This window comes from Larimichthys crocea, chromosome XXI, assembly GCF_000972845.2.
Source record: "Larimichthys crocea isolate SSNF chromosome XXI, L_crocea_2.0, whole genome shotgun sequence".
NCBI lineage: Eukaryota > Metazoa > Chordata > Actinopteri > Sciaenidae > Larimichthys > Larimichthys crocea.
The window spans coordinates 15546611-15563255 of NC_040031.1; the positions used below are offsets into that span (position 1 = coordinate 15546611).

At 39.6% G+C, this 16645-nt stretch overlaps 1 protein-coding gene and 1 pseudogene across 1 annotated transcript; one reads left to right on the forward strand and one right to left on the reverse strand.

Moving 5' to 3' along the window:
• Window positions 1–1492: 1492 nt before the first annotated feature.
• On the reverse strand, window positions 1493–7675 carry lrrc10b (leucine rich repeat containing 10B). Its single transcript, XM_019277205.2, has 2 exons — window positions 7646–7675; window positions 1493–2563 (listed from the first exon to the last, which is right to left on the reverse strand). Exons 1-2 carry the CDS (start codon window positions 7673–7675, stop codon window positions 1493–1495), a joined length of 1101 nt encoding a protein of 366 aa, XP_019132750.2.
• Window positions 7676–12268: 4593 nt separating this feature from the next.
• LOC113744212 (fatty acid desaturase 2-like) lies at window positions 12269–16059 on the forward strand (annotated as a pseudogene).
• Window positions 16060–16645: the final 586 nt, after the last annotated feature.

Consider the following 16645-nt stretch of genomic DNA (forward strand, 5'->3'; position numbering starts at 1 on the left):
CAAAACATTTGACGATGTCACCTTGGGCTCAGGGAAGCTGTGATGAGCATGAACATTCACAGTTTTCTCATGTTTTACTGACAAAACTATTAATCTATTAATCAGGAAAATATTTGACAGATTGTTTGCAGATAATGAAAATGATCATTGGTTGCAGCTCTTCTGGAACTTAAATGTCAACAATCTTTCAAATGAATTTTTTAATCATTTGTCTGTAATTGAAGTTTTTGTTTTCTATGATTGAAAAGCGAACATCATTTATCAAACTAAACATATGATTTACGCTCTAAGGAAACTGTGGCAGATAATCGTCACTATTTTCTGATATTCTATGGGCCAATCAATTAATTCATCAGGGAATAACCGTCAGATTAATAGATATTAATAATAATCATTAGTTGCAGCACTAGACAGAACTCAGATAGCCGTACATACAATATATGTACAGAATTGCACTAAAAGCATTCATCAGTCTGAGTCTGTTCTGTTTTCTCAGCACAGACACAGAAGTTGCTGCCACACGAGTACGAGCATAAATATTTCAGCATTGGGGATAAATATTTCACTCCTTCAATGAGATGTGAGAAAAAGATACGTGGAGGGAAAGAGGATTGGATTACATGCGAGCTCCACATGAATAATGAGTGCAAAGATGAGAGGAGAACAAGTGCCGGGCCTGCTTCATGTTCAGACACTGAGGTAGAAAAGGTGTCGTCACTGACAAAAAGGAATGTACAAAGTTCATGACGGACCTGCTTGATTTTCTTTTTTTTTTCAGTTCATTTCATGTCTAAAGCATCCATATAGACTTACCTTTTATGGTGAGGCACCCCAGCTATTCATCCCTCTGATATTCCTGCTTGTCCCCCTCTCTGTCTTGGCACTGACACTCACAAGACTGCTTACACAACACTGACAAGGTTTGGGGGGGGGTTGTGTTTAGCGTGTCATAAATATGATGTAAATCTAAATCCAATACACACATTTACATGCACACGCCGCCTCGGGTTTGTAAAAATAGCAATGAGGCGATGTGCACTGGCAGGCACATAAAACAGACACTGGCCATGATGATGTGTGGAAATACTACAGTGTCAGTCATGTAAACAGTAGCTGCTGCTTACACTGGTTCCCAATTAAGACATATTTTTCTCATAAATGATTGACACTGACTTCATCAGCTGAGTTAATATTTAATAATGGAAGACTTGGTCTCCGGTGTACACTCCAGAAAATAACCCTAATGTAAAACAGCCGTACACACTGCATACACACACACACACACAAACACATTCTCCACCTGAGTCCTGCTCTGATTTGGTCTGATTGAGATGTGACAGGCGCCATCAGATTACAGTTTCGTAATGCCTGATTGCTTATTTATTTTCACAGTTAACAATAGATTAGGAATTAGCAGCACAGCTAAAACAGTCTTGTCCATCCATCTCCACCTGCCTGCAGATCATCGGAGTCTGGATATATGAGGGGTTACTCATGCCCCTTCATCTTGCCCCCCCGTGTCCTCCAGCTCCACATAATCATAGTCCATCTGAGCTCTGTCATACTCCAGCTCCTCTCCGTCATACTCAAACCCCTCTCCCTCATAACCTCTCCCCTCACCCCCCTCTTCATCATATTCAGCCTCATCCTCATACGTCTCCTCCCCCTCCATCACCTCCCCCTCCTCTTTCCCCTCTTCCTCTAAAGTCGCCACAGTTTCGCTTGCTGCTTGTTTGGAGCTGCTGTTCTTCAGGATGCCATGAATCACCACCGGCTCCTCTTCTGCCAGAGCCAGCTCTTCGGCCTCTTTCTCTGCCTTTCGTCGCCTCTCGGCCCTGGCCTCGCGTGCCTCCAAGAACTCTGCAGCACCCTCTCCAACCACAAACAGCTCCGGACCCACCTTTGGAGGGGCAGTCACTGGGTTGTGGTCATAGGAAAACAGGCGCAAGGCATGGAGACGCTTCAGGCTTGGAAACTCTGTTATCTTGTTGCGGTCCATGTCTAGTATCTCCAAGTTCTCCATTCGCAGCAGGACTCTGGGGAAGGTTTCAAAGCGGTTACCATAGAGCCATAATCCCGTTAAAGACTCCATACGCCAAAGGTCAGATGGCAGTGTCTTCAGCCGGTTGTCTCCAATCTGAAGGGACCTGAGATTAGGCAGATCATAGAGCAGCCGTGGAAACCTCTGGAAATAGTTGCTTTCCATCCACAGGCAGCGCAGTTTCTGCAGGTTTGTCAGCTCAGGAGGGAAATCCATCAAACGGTTGCTGCCCAGGTAAAGGCAAGTGATGTTAGTGAGCTGGCAGACAGCCGGAGGGACATCATCCATCTTGTTAAAGTCGAGGGCGAGGGTCCGAAGACCTTGCAACCGAGAGAGGCTGTCCGGCAGAGTGCGTAGGCTGTTTCCACAAACATACAGCTTCTCCAGATGTTCCAGTTCATAAACACGTTTAGGTAAACGCTTAAATTTACGGTAGCACAAGTCCAGCACGGGATCCCCACTTTCCAACAGTTCCTCTACTCCAAGCGGAAGCTCGTCCTCCTCCTCTTCCACCTCTTCTTTCTTCTCTGGGATTTCGTCCTCCTCACCATCCACCCCACCCCCTCCTCCTCCTCCTCCTCCTCCTCCCCCTCCTCCTCCTCCTCCTCCATCTCCCTCTTCTTCCTCTCCTTTCCCGGAGGAGTTGCCCATGCTGTGGCCTGCAGCCCCTGACTCCAATGTGAGTCAGGACAGTGTCATTTGATGTGGTAGTGTCTGTGACAAGTTAACCCTCAGTCTGGGAGTCTTGCTGAACCCACAGCCTGCAAACAGCATCATGTTCCGGGCCAATTAACACTCTTGCAGCCATGCCACAGTCAGGTGTCTGTTCGTCCCTTCATCTGATCAGAAAACATCAGCAGAACTAACTGTAGAGTTATAGTAATGATGATAGTAGTAGTAATAATAGTAATAGTAGTAGTAGTAGTAATAGTAATAATAATTGTAATAATGCTGATGGTAGTTGAGCTCAACAAGGTACAGCTGAATTTTGAGCTGTAATTGAATTCTTGCAGTCCTTACCCTTTCCTCTCCTCTTTAACGTCCTCCAGGCTTTTAAGAGAAAGATAATGCCACTTTAGGACACTAAACAGTTCAGGTTTATGTCCTTCCTGCCGGCGCGTCTGTGGATATAAGCCCAGAGTGTGCGCGCAGCTCAGTGACCTGGCCCGCGGCAAAGAAGCAGACAGTTGATGGAAGTGTGTCCACTAGTTAAAGGTCTGCCGGAGTTATATAATCCACGCTGGAGAAAAGGAAATTGCTCATTTAAAGAAATTTTTCTGGTAGCAGCGCGGACTGACTGAGTGACTACTGATGTTGGCCGCTTCACTCCATCAGTGAGAAGTGAGTTTACATTGAACTGCTGCCTCCCTCCTCCTCCTCCTCCTCCTCCTGCTCTTCCTCCTCCCTCCTCCTCCCTCTGTAAGCGGAACAGAGGGCACTCACATCACATGGTCAGTTGTGTAGCCTCTCTCGTGTGTTAACCATCGTGTTTTGAAACAGTTTTTTTAAAGAAACTGCAGCACTTCAAACATAAAAAGAGAATTCATTTAATTTCATGTTTGTGCAGTTATAGGCCTACACTCATGCAACCCTACAACAAGACACTTACAATAATGTCTTGTATTGTCTCTTTTATTATTATAGTGCAAACATGTCGTGCATGCAGTTTATATTTATATTGTATCTAACCGTTTAAAAAAAATCATATCTGTGTTTCACTTTTATATATATCTTAATATATACAGCTGTTATCTCTGTCAGGTTACCATCTAATATACAGAAATATCTGCACTAATATAAAAAGAAAGAAAGTTTTCAAAGTTTTTAAAGTACACACTATTACTATAATTGTATTCAAGTACAATTGTTTTTTTTTTGTTTTTTTTTGTTTTTGCAACTTTATACTTCTATCTTTTCTATATTTTATAGATAATTGGACATTTACAAGTGAGTTTTAATGTAAGTAAGTAAAATATACATTGAATGGAAAAATCTCCACCCGATCAAAAAGATATAAACTTGAAGATATAACTAAAGAATTCTAAAATTAATTTTAGTACAGACAGATAAGCCCCAAGTTGTGTGTAAATTACCTTCTTGAAGAATGGTCTACCTTTATTCTTTAAGTCAATTCAAAAATCCATTATGTATGCAACAAGTCCTTTTACTTAAAGTACATTTTGCTGATGATACTTTTACTCAAGCAACAATTTTAAAGCAGGACTTGTAAAAGAGTATTTGTATTAAGGATCTAATACTTCTTCCACTGCATACATAATACACTGTAAAAGGCTGGTAATCATCACACAGTCTCCTGGACACTCCAAAGATGGTAACTCCAGTGCTGGGCTGTATCAAACTCTGCAGACATTAGCTTCAGCAGTTTTTTATAGACCAATTAAAAAGCAGTGACGACAGACTTCTTGCGACTTTCTGCTTTGACACAGAACAGATAGTTCTGAAAAATAACAAAAATAACCTGTAAACTGAATCCCACCCTCACACAGTCCAACCTGAGACCACTGTAAGCATTACTGACACATGAACTAATACCATACAGAGTATTTTAATGTACTTTTAGAGTTTTATTTCAGCATTGTATTGATTGTTAAATTCTTGATCTGCAACGAGTCATCAGATGTAGTGGAGTTAAACAGTGGAGTTAAGCTCTCAGCAAACAAGACATACTAAAATGCAGTTTAGATTGAAATGAATGTGACACGACTAAAATATATTCATACACTGTTCCTCAAAATAGCTCCACAATTTGGGTGAGCCCAGAGCAAGTTTTACACAAAAGGGCAACAACAGCTGCAGCACTAGCTAACTTTAAACAGCGGATGAGTATTCACATTCTCTCCAACCTATAACAATGTAAAAAATACTCCATTACAACTGCATACTAAGAGTACAGTACAGTAAGTTTGATGTAACTGAGTACACTTACTTAAGTACTGCACTAAAGTATCATTTTAAGGCACTTTGGTGGTACTTTATTTACATTTTATGATTCCGTACTTCAGCTCTGTGTGTTACAAATGAATGCAGTCGTAACAATAATCCAATAATGAATATAAAAATGTATTAGTAATACAACATTAACATTATTCTTCTACCTAATGAGTATTTGCTACTTATGTGCATCTGTGTATTCATGTGTTACTTGTGATATCTAATTCTGTAGTTCTCCTTCTGAGTCCAGTAAGTTTTACTTTACTTACTGAAATTCTGAACCTACTTCTGATCTGTTGGGTCATTTAATCTGCAGCAATGCATCATATTTTTCTGAAGTCCTTATATGTTTTGAAATCTTGAAAAGGTGACATGAAAGTTCAACCTTCATTTCTGTTTAAGAAGCAGGAGAGTGGAAGGTTTCCTTGCATAAAAATACTCAAATTAAGTGCCAATACCTCAAATTTGTCCTGAATACACTTAGCCACGCTTCCACCTCTGACTTTACTGGATACTTGACAATAGCAGACAGGTTTTCTGACTGACATCCTGTCTTGCTGGATGTGATACTGAAATGAAAGCCTGGAAAAGCTGCTGGGGTCAGATGTGCAGCGCTTCTGTCAGCTTGATGAGCTGTGGCAGAAGAAGCGGACAAACAGGGAGACAGGCCGCATGCTGCTTCAGGATAATCCTGTCTGATATGCTGAGGACCAAAAGAGCTGATTTGCAAATTTCTGCATCGCATTGAAACGACCCTGAAATGACACAATGGACTGTAAGCAGCAGACAGACAGACAGAGACCTCAGGCGGTAAATGGTTGTGACTGCTGAGGTGAATGTGTTGAATGCAGATAAAGCTGCACTGCGTGACCCAACCAGCGTGGGAAACATATGGAAAAACAGGCAGCGTGACCCAACCAGCGTGGGAAACATATGGAAAAACAGGCAAACAATAAAAAAACTCAAACAAATGCAGACAAAGATGGTGATTTTTCATCATGTGCTAAAAGTAAACCATTAATAATTAAATATCACATTTGGGTTACATGACCGTGTTGGCATATACCATACAAAGCTGTAATGACATCTGCTGTTGCGTCCTTAAGGTCAAATGAGGACAAGGAAAGTATCTGGTTAAATGAACACATCTGCACCATCTGCTGGTGGAGGAGTAAACTGCAAAAGAACATTTTGTAATATATTTATTAATAATAAGATTATAACATGTTATACCAGGCTACTTATTTCAACTCAAAACTCAAACTTGATTTATTTATATAGCACCAATCATGCAAACATGCAGCACTGATTTATTTATATAGCACCAATCATGCAAACATGCAGCACAAAATGTAAGAGCAAATAAAAACAAGTATGGTTATCAAGAGATGACCACAGTCTTAAAATACAGTTATATGATTGTGTTTGTTTGTCCTGTTGAAGTCAACAACATTTTAAGACGATATGTTACATATGTTACCTAAGTAACAGTAACATATAAGTACCATTAAAGGGTCTTTTTCAAAAAGAAAGAAAAAAGTTAAATCTACTTTAATTTAATTTAAAATAAAAGATGAAAACTTCTATTGACAGTGACTTTATAAAACTGTTGATGGACTTGGTGTAGTGAGGAGTAGCTGGTTTCAACCTGCAGAATCGAGCAGAGTTCAACGTTTTTCCTGCACAGTCAGATAAATTCACTTCCTGGTCTCTTATATATTATATTTCTTATATTTAGAAATTATGCAGTGTGAGAGGTGCAGCACAGAATGCCATAGGGACTCTTTTCTAGCATTGACATTCAAACTGCACAACTCCAACTGAAACATTAGACACTGAAAATAATAATATCAGTATTACAATATAACTTTTTTTCCTATTACTTTGCAATATCATGGCCAATACTACTTTTCTATTTTAGTTTACTTTAGATAACTTTATTATTCTTCTATTAGGCACTGGTGTTAGCATAATTGTTGTGCAGTCTCTCAGGAGAGCCTGGTATATGATTCTGCCTTAATATTTAAATTACATGTTACCATATATAAAATATTAAGTTTTGACTGCATTACTTTGGAAATTACAACACAGCAATTGGTGGCTGGTGCCACCAAGACTTAAGCGATCCACTAATACACTGTTGATCAGAGTGGTCTCAGTAATATAGTGCTCTATAATATGACTGTAACTTTTGCTGTTGTAAGCTATTGTTACTAAAATGGGCATTTAACTGTGTAGATATTAGTTTTTACAAAACCTCGGATAAAATGGGTCTGTAGTTAATGGTAAGATGGGGGTCAAGACCAAGTTTAGTTTAAATGAGGGAATATAACCAGAAGCGATGGACTCATTTAGATAAGAGAATGAGACAATGTGGCTAACTGTTTCAAATGCCTTTTTAGGATACCAGTTTAGAGTATTTGGCTCAAAATGTAGTGAAACCAATTCAGAATTTCCATTTAAATTGGGTAATTTGGCTGATGCTTTTACCCAAAGCAACTTACAAAAAAAGGGAAACAATCAAGGTACAATATGCCTACGACTTATTAATGCACTAATAAGTACTGTGACAGTTCTAGAGGGGGTAGATTCAGCATGCTTTGGCACTACCAAAAGAGTATCAGAGGACCTCAAGTTACATAACCAACTTACCTTGCTGTCAGATCTAATGGTGTAATACATCATGTCCAGTTAGGCTTAGGCGAATCAATATGTACAGTTTAGGGCCTAAACACTTTGTGCTATATTGCCTAAACTTTAGGCAATAGTGTGTCAGTGTTAGCCCTTTGGCAGTCTGTTGGCAAGTTAAAGTGCTGAGAATATGCTCACTATAGTGTACACCTAAAGGGATATTCATTTTTTAACATATTTAGCAACATAAAGAAGGCCCACCTAAGGGCCTTTTTTATGTTGCTAAAATATGTTTGTAAGCTGACCTTTTTCACAGAAATGTTTTGCTTTACTTCTGTGCCAGGACATCTGTCTGCTTCTCCAAACTTTGAGCACATCAAGGGACAACATGTAAATCGAGAAGAGAAAAGGGCTGAGCACAGATCCCTGTGGCACACCGTAACTGACCTTCTTCTGGTTTGATGAACAGTTGTAAAACAAAATGAAATTTGTATGCTCTAAACCAAGAGAGGGCAGTATCAGTGAGACCAATAAAACTTTCTACATGTCATCTAAGCCCACTTCCACTATCCCCTCCAATACCCTCACCACTTGGTAGGTAGGTAGGTAGGTCAGTTGATGGATAGATGGATGGATAGATGGATGGATGGATGATGGATTGGATGGAGGTAGGTAGGTAGGTAGGTAGGTAGGTACGCGGATGGATGGATGGATGGATGGATGGATGGATGGATGGATGGATGGGTAGGTAGGTAGGTAGGTAGGTAGGTAGGTAGGTAGGTAGGTCAGTTGATGGATAAATGGAGGGATGGATTGATGGATAAAGGTAGGTAGGTATGTATGTAGGTAGGTAGTGTCAAGTGAGTTGAGATCCCTGATGCCTAACACAACGAAAGAGTTAATGTAACAACCTGAGAATGGGGAACGAAGGGACTTCCCATTATTGCCAGTAATGGTGTAGGCCTTTGGACATTTAAGGACTCTTCGTCTGAGTGATGTGAGTAATGCATAAAGATAAAAATGAGCAAAGCTAAAAGGTGATTAATGATGATTCTGTGTTTAAACAAATGTAAAATGAACTGTTGAAATGAGTGTAACCATAAGAAAAGAGTGTGGTTATAACTGAAGATTCTAACTACTGGAAATTGTGAAATCATTGCAATAAGTTGGTAGCGAAGGTGAAATAATAACTAAATCATGCTGAGGGGTTGAGCAAGGAAAACTTGAGCAACCGGTCTGGAGAAAGGGTGAGAAGGGAGGTATTTGAAGCAAGCAGGATACATCTGGATGGACAAGGAGGATGATGGATTACGTAACATATGACACATTGTCGCCTGATATGGTTAGAATCCGGAGAATAACACATCGCTGCCTGAGATGGGGAGGGTCCGGCAGGCAGGGAGTATAAGAGACACTGCACAACGGAGATCGTGGTTATCCTCATTGGCCGACGCCCGGGTTTAAGACATGCTAAACGATCGACCACATCGGAGCAATGGAGTCTTTGGACTTAGACTTATAACTTCAGAGACAGAACAGACGAGAGAAAAGAGGCCAACACTTTACAGCTGGCAGCAGGGGGCCAAGCCAAAGAGGATTAACCGCCCATTGATTGGATGCAAGACTTCCGTTCTTGATACTGATGTTTATTCACACCTTTCACACCGTAGAACACTTTAGCCTGCTTCTCAACCAACGGCAGTTACTTCTCAAAAGCAGTCTTCTTAGTCCACATACATTTCTCAAACATAAACGTCTTCTTAGATGCTGTAGTGTAATGAAACCACGCACGGTATAACAACAAAAGAAAAACGCACTAACATGGTAACATTTCTTCTACAGGTGGGTCTTGTTTTGAAGCTTGTGAAGCTAACATGCACGTCTTCCGTTTTTTAGTATTTCTAAATAAAAACATGCATTTCAAAATAAATTCACAGAATGGCTGCAATTACACTCCCACATCACACAATGTGTGATTTATAATGCAAACTGACATTGTTAACAGGACCATAGAAGATATTAATGTAAATAAACTAATACACCAAAGAAAAAAACAAGATTCAGGTAAACAGGCTTAGTTGTGTGAGTGCCTTTACTGTCTTGTGTTGTATGTAACAGTTTGAGTTTTCTGACCCTTCCGTCAGCTCCTTGGAAGACTTCAACCACCTTCGCCAGCTTTGGTGTGAGGATAGCTTGATGTTTGACATGGGGATGGAGTGCTGCTTGTGCCAATCTCCCTCCCACCCTCAGGATATCATGACTATCCATGAATGGATTCAACTTGTACAGCTCAGTTGACTTGTTCTTTTGTATCCCTTTCTTTTGTATTAGAGACTTGATTTCTTCACTGAACACTTCTTCTTGAACTACGCGGATTATGAATTGTTCAGCACCCTTTCTTTCCTCAAGTGTTGTAGCTTCATTGGATCTTGGTTTAAGACCTTTCACTTCCTTTGCAAGACACTTAAGTCTTGCTATGGCCCTCTTCCAATCTGAAAACTTCTGGAGGCGGTCCGTTAGACACCTGCCTTTGTAGCATGAACCTGTGCTCTTTTGATTTCTGGGTCATCCTCATTGAGCTCTCCCACCTTAATCTCTTCTTCCTTGGGGAGGTCCTTTTGCTCAGAAGTGGGCTTAGTGGCTGGTAGAACTTTCTTTATGATGATACAGTAGCTCACACCAATTTCATAAGCTATTCGGGCTCTCTGACTTCATGTCACGTCAGAGAAATCTGAAAAGTAGACAGGAAAACACAGCTTTTAATGAAAAATGGACTATGAACAGACTTGCAAGCAGTTCAAAAACAGTATGTTTCAAATAAGCACAAATCCTTTGTGATATTATATAGTCAATCAATCTATTTTATTTTAGGATGCAGAAGCACTCTGTTATGTATTATTTAGCCCTCACTACGCTTGATATGAGAAAAGATGAACTATAGCAGTATTTAACATCTGTGTATAATGTAAATGTTAGTTTCTTTTGCCTTGTTGGTATACTCATTCACACATCACATCAATAGTTTTCATTTTTCTATGTGTTGAAGCAACAATTCCAGAGGCCAATCAATAACATGAGTAGGAGTCTAGTTTTACTTGTTAACTAGCTACTAATGTTTTATTGCGACATTAAATTTGTGTTTTGATATATTATTTTAATACAGAACATACTAAATGTCCAAATTGGCCCAAATAGTTTCAGACTATCTATTTGCTTTCCAGGCTATGTTAAATTGTATTTTTGTATCTCATACAAACATACATCTCATTTGGACATATTTGGACAATCAGCTAATTTGTATATTTCACTGTGAAAATTGCATTTGTTGTGTGGTTAATAAATACATATGGAAGATACATATGACTATATACCTATGTAATATCTTCCAGCCTATATGTAAAAATAATATATCTAATGTATTATCTTTTCAGGGGCATTATTGAAATACTTTGGACCAGACCTCTGCTACACCAGGTCCATCTACCTCATGAGTGACATGACTGCTGCTGAAGGGACATCATCTTTATTATTGTTATTTGAATATTCTTACTCTTATTGATCTTGCTATTTTTCAAATATTTTAGTTTTTATTGGTGTTCATTTGTCATTGTTTTGACTTTGTTACATGCAAGTTAGTTATTTGGAATACTTTCATGTCTTAGCCTCTCAAAATTTGATATATTTTTAATATACCATACATTGTTCTAAAATAAAGTTTGTTGTTGTTAATTCAAGTGCATGCATGTTTTCATTCAGTTACAAGCAGTTCGTGTAATTTGGTGGTTGCCCTGTTAGTGTTTTGGGGCCACACACAAAATCTTGCTTAGGGCCACCAAAATCCTAGGGCCGGCCCTGGATGTGTAGGTAGGTAAGTAGTGGATGGATGGATGGAGGATGGATGGATGATGATGGATGGATGTGATGTGTAGGTAGGTAAGTGGATGGATGGATGGATGGATGGATGGATGGATGGATGGTGGATGGATGGATGTGTGCTAGGTAAGTGGATGATGATGGATGGATGGATGGTGGATGGATGTGTAGGTAGGTAAGTGGATGATGGATGGATGGATGTGTGGTAGGTAAGTGGTGGATGGATGGATGGATGGATGGGATGGATGTGTGGTAGGTAAGTGGATGGATGGATGGATGGATGGATGGATGGCTGGATGGATGGTAGGTAGGTAAGTGGGTTGGATGGATGGATGGATGGATGATGGATGGATGGATGGATGGATGGATTTTTTACAATTTCTACTGCACTCATTTGTTTTACAAAGGATTCATTCTTATTTACTTATTAATATTAGAAATACATTTACCATTAAATCATGACAGGCTGTATTATTATAGATTAATCTTAAAAAATATAAATTTATATAATCTGAATGTGTTTTTACTTTATTTACTACTTGTACCTAAAGTATTTTTGTGTACATGTTGATGCAGGACGTTTCCTCGTAACAGAGCATGTCTACACTGTGCTTATACTCGTGTGAGCACCTCTTTCACTGCTGTGCATAATGAGCAAACTGTAAAAAGCGAAGTGCTCCCGCAGACACTTTCCATCTGAGCGCTCAGACGACTCTTAATATTCAGATGAGCTGTTGATTGAGCCTATTGCACATCAGCCAGTGGTCCAGCATGTACTGTACTCCGTTGGCTCAGAACCCTCGAATGATCGGCACGGAATTGTTACTGAAGAGTGGGTGAATGAGTCCGTGAACATATTTGGAGGACAGATGATGAATTTGGGGGGTGTTAACGAATTAAAATGGATGTGATGGAAACAGGAAGGCATAAAGTGATCCGGCGTGTTTAATGTGAGTGATCCCGAAGGAGAGGAGTGAAAATCTGGATACTGTGAGTATGAAATATGTTTCATATTCATGTAGCAGGCCTGTAGGCTGAAACGCCTGCCACACGATATCTGCGTTATTGTTTAATTATCGATACGCAGGCGAGAAACGTTAATCGATCGGTGGTTTAATGTTTGTTGCGTGTCTTTTTTTTTTACATTTATACGCGTACTATGCATTGCCACTTACTGCTTGCATGCGCTGCTTTAAAAATGAAACGCATTTACAGCTAATATAGATTTTTTTTCTTGCCTCTGAATTGAATCATCTGCATTTGGCTTTTATATACATGCTTCATGTCGAAACAGACAAAGTGCCAACTCTGTGATGTGAAAATCCGCCCTGCTCACTCAACAGCCTCCTGGTTGTCGGATTTATCATCAATTATTAGTGAAGATGTTGCACAGCTCTTTGTCTTACTTCACTTGTGGTCAATCAGCTGCGTGGTTAAAGTAAAGAGAGCAACAGGTTAAAAACCTCTTCCTCTGAATGCATCTCCCTCTGCACAATCTGTGAGCTACAGACTGCCAGAGAGGTGTTGAAAGACTGTTTTCGACATCCAGTGTCAAACTTTGTAGCTGACTGGATCTTTTAGTGTGCAGGTGGAACCAGCCAGAGACAGCAGTGAGGATGGAGGTGGAGGCCAGCTGACGGAGCCAGGAGAGCCTGGCAGTGGGCGAGATGATGGCGTTTACACCTGGGAGGAGGTGCAGAGACACTGCAACAGGAATGATCAGTGGATGGTCATCGATCGAAAGGTTTATAACACCACACAGTGGGCCAAAAGGCACCCCGGAGGGTTTCGGGTCATCGGACACTATGCTGGAGAGGATGCCACGGTGATATTTTTTAATAATATATATATATGTATACCACATATCCATTTCCTGAGAATATAAGTGGCTTTTGTTGTGGTGGTGTTCATAATGCCAGTGGTTCTGATGTACTGTAGTAAAATATACTGTATTACTTTATACATCTGCACATTTTAGAGGAAAAACATTGAATTCATTAATTAATTATTAATTTGTTAGATTTTTAAATGCAGCACAGTTAAAGATTAAATCACTGTTTTTTTGGCCCATGCCTCTTACAATAAAACAGTGGCATTAATGTAATACGTTTTCTGTTCTCATGTACTAAAAGTCAACAATGAACATTTATGAACCATAAAGAAGAATAAGAACGTGTCTTGTGGAAAATTGCTTTGAACGCTTGCTGCCTTTTCAAATAACCCCCTCCTTCCCTCCCTGCTTAAATATGAACCAGTCCTGACCTCTTGTCTTTAATCTGAGGAAAAAAAACACACACAAAACACACTATATATATTATGGTTAGACTTATCTCCAGCCCAGCCTTTTGCCCTTGTACCAAGTGAAGTGCAAAAACATGTTGCAAATCAGTTAATCTGTTTGTTGTTCTAATATGAAAAGAAGAAAAAAAAAAACTTCTTTCATGAATAATAAAGCATTAATCAAGTGTATTTAGGTTCTTCAAAACAGTCAGGCACTATTACTCTTTAAGATCGTATAAATAATAGATATAAGCAGGAAACAGATGTGGAAATACTTACCGCATAACTCTTTTTTTTATTGTTTTTTGTCCGTCATAAATTGACGGATCCTCAGGTCAGAACTACAAACAGTATAACTGGTTGTATATGACAGTTCACTTCGTTCCAGCTACAACAGTAAAATGCTGCTAACAATCAATGCATTATTAATCTAAGAATGTCATGTATGATTTTTCAAGAAGATGATATACCTCTGTGATCTACTTAGTAAAATCTTAATATAAGATCCGTATTTGTATATTATTGTATTGGTACTTTGAATTAAATTTATTAGTGCTTCCTTATCCACTGATACATGTAGATAACTTTATTTACTGCATCACTAACAATGTCTGTGTTCTAGGAGGCGTTCACTGCTTTTCACCCTGATCTAAAGTCTGTGAAGAAGTTTCTGAAGCCCCTGCTGATCGGGAGAACTGGCAGCGACAGAGCCCAGCCATGACCGAAACAAAAATGTGAGATTCCCGTTCTGATTCTTCAGAAAAAACAACAAAACTCACATTATTTATGTAGCAGCTTTGGTCTCTTTACTCTCAGTCGGACAACATGGCAGGATGACCACGATGTACCTGAAGGGAAAAAGGGGGAAACCATTCACAGATCTGTTTTTATTACCCTTAGTTTTACAGTGTCTGGCACATCTGAGAGACTGGACACTCATGTCTAATTAGCTGTTAAATAATTCAAACTTTCAACGACTTCTTGTCTTTATCTGTGCCACAACCTGCTCAAACCCTCAAATGCAATGAGAACATACATTCTTTAAATCCCCAAACCTTTTGAGCTTTACACAACATGTCTGTTTCTTCTTCTTGCTCTCAGGCAGCAGTAATAGAGGATTTCCACACTTTACGTGATCAGTTAGAGACCAAAGGTTTCTTTCGAGCTGCCGCCTTTTTCTCTGCCTCCATCTGGGTAATCCTGGTGTGGACCCCCGCCTGGCTGATCATCTGGATCTGGGGAACCAGCTGGACGCTGACATTTCTCTGCTCACGTCATATGGCGATTGCTCAGGTGATTTGAACATCATTATCTTTTTTAATAAACTATAAGTCTGCTGCAAATCTCAAAAACGGTTTCTCTCCTTCTGTGACGCAGGCTGGTGGCTGCAGCACGACTTTGGCCACCTGTCTGTCTTCAAGAAGACAAGCTGGAATCACTTATTGCACAAGTTTGTCATGGGTCTTTGAAGGTAATTGATGTTCTTGATCTCTATTTATTTTCTGGAGATTTCACACAGATATTAAAAGTTTGTTTCTCAGGGAGTTTCTGCCAACTGGTGGAATCATCGGCATTTTCAGCATCATGCGAAGCCCAACGTCTTCAGTAGGACCCTGATGTCAACATGTTGCACCTTTTTGTAGTTGGAGCTACTCAACCAGTCGAGGCAAGTGCACAAAACTGATATTTTGATTTCATTAACAGCCCTTAAACATCAAGTGCAACTAAGCCTTTAATATTTCACCAGCTACTTGTTTTTAATCTGTATTTCTGTGTTACAGTATGGCAAAAAAAGATCAAATTCTTCCCTACCATCACCCAACACAGTACTTCCTTTCTTGTATGTTTTCTTGCCGTGTTTAAAAAGAATGAAACTATGAAAACTTCACAGCAGTAACTGAGATTCTTTTCTCTCTTAGTTGGACCACCGCTTCTCATTCCAGCTTACTTTCACGTTATGATAATATACACAGTGCTATGGCGCCGTGACTGGGTGGTAAGATGCTGTATTCAGATTTTATGTGATATGTCCTCATACTCTGCTTACAGCAAGAGACAACAACAATACAGTGCAAGAAAAAGATAAGAGATGAGTTTCAGGCACGTATGATAACAAAGACACTGCATTAATCATATTAACCTTCTTGTCTTGTGAAGGACCTGGCCTGGATTATCTCTTAATACATTCGCTTCTCTGCTGCTATGTACCCATGTACGGTGTGTTTTGGCTCGATCGCACTCATCTGTTTTGTCAGGTAAAGAACTGCAACCTGTTTTGGTAACACTTTCTGATCAACTGTTTATATATTGGACAAAATGATCAGTTCAGAGTTATTTTAAATGACCCTAATTTAAATTAAATTTAAGTTTTTCTCCGTTATGTACACACCTTCTTCAAAACCTTGTACCCATATTAAATCTCTTTCTTAATGAAACTTAAAAAATATCTTATCTTTACCCACATGCACAGCCTAAAACACACTTTAATGGTATACTGCATCAAACCAAAACCACACCTCCAAATTGGAAATCTTGGCAACACATACTCTGAGTACGACACTAAAAAAAGCCCAAGGATGCACATTCATGGTCACTGAAATTTAGAGAAAAGCAAGATAGATGATGTTATGTTGGGAGTTATGTTGGAGAATGACAACAAAATGACTTATTAACATAAATGAATGCATATTTTCCCTTTATAAACGAATTTGATCAACATAAATAAGCCCCTTAGTTCAACTTACACACATGGTGTTTATGTTATCAGTGTTTGGTGATCCCTTTCTGGGTTGTTATGGCATGACAGGTGGGTCTGGAGACGTCACTGGTTTTGTGGGTGACTCAAATTATCGAACCCTCATCCTGCCG

What these genes read in the sequence shown, in the direction of transcription:
- lrrc10b (XM_019277205.2), bottom strand. Translation starts at nt 7,675, where the DNA reads ATGTATTACACCATTAGATCTGACAGCAAG. An exon ending in CCATTAGATCTGACAGCAAG is followed by an intron (nt 2,564 to 7,645) that starts GTAAGTTGGTTA and finishes ATCCCAGAGAAG; the next exon opens with AAAGAAGAGGTGGAAGAGGA.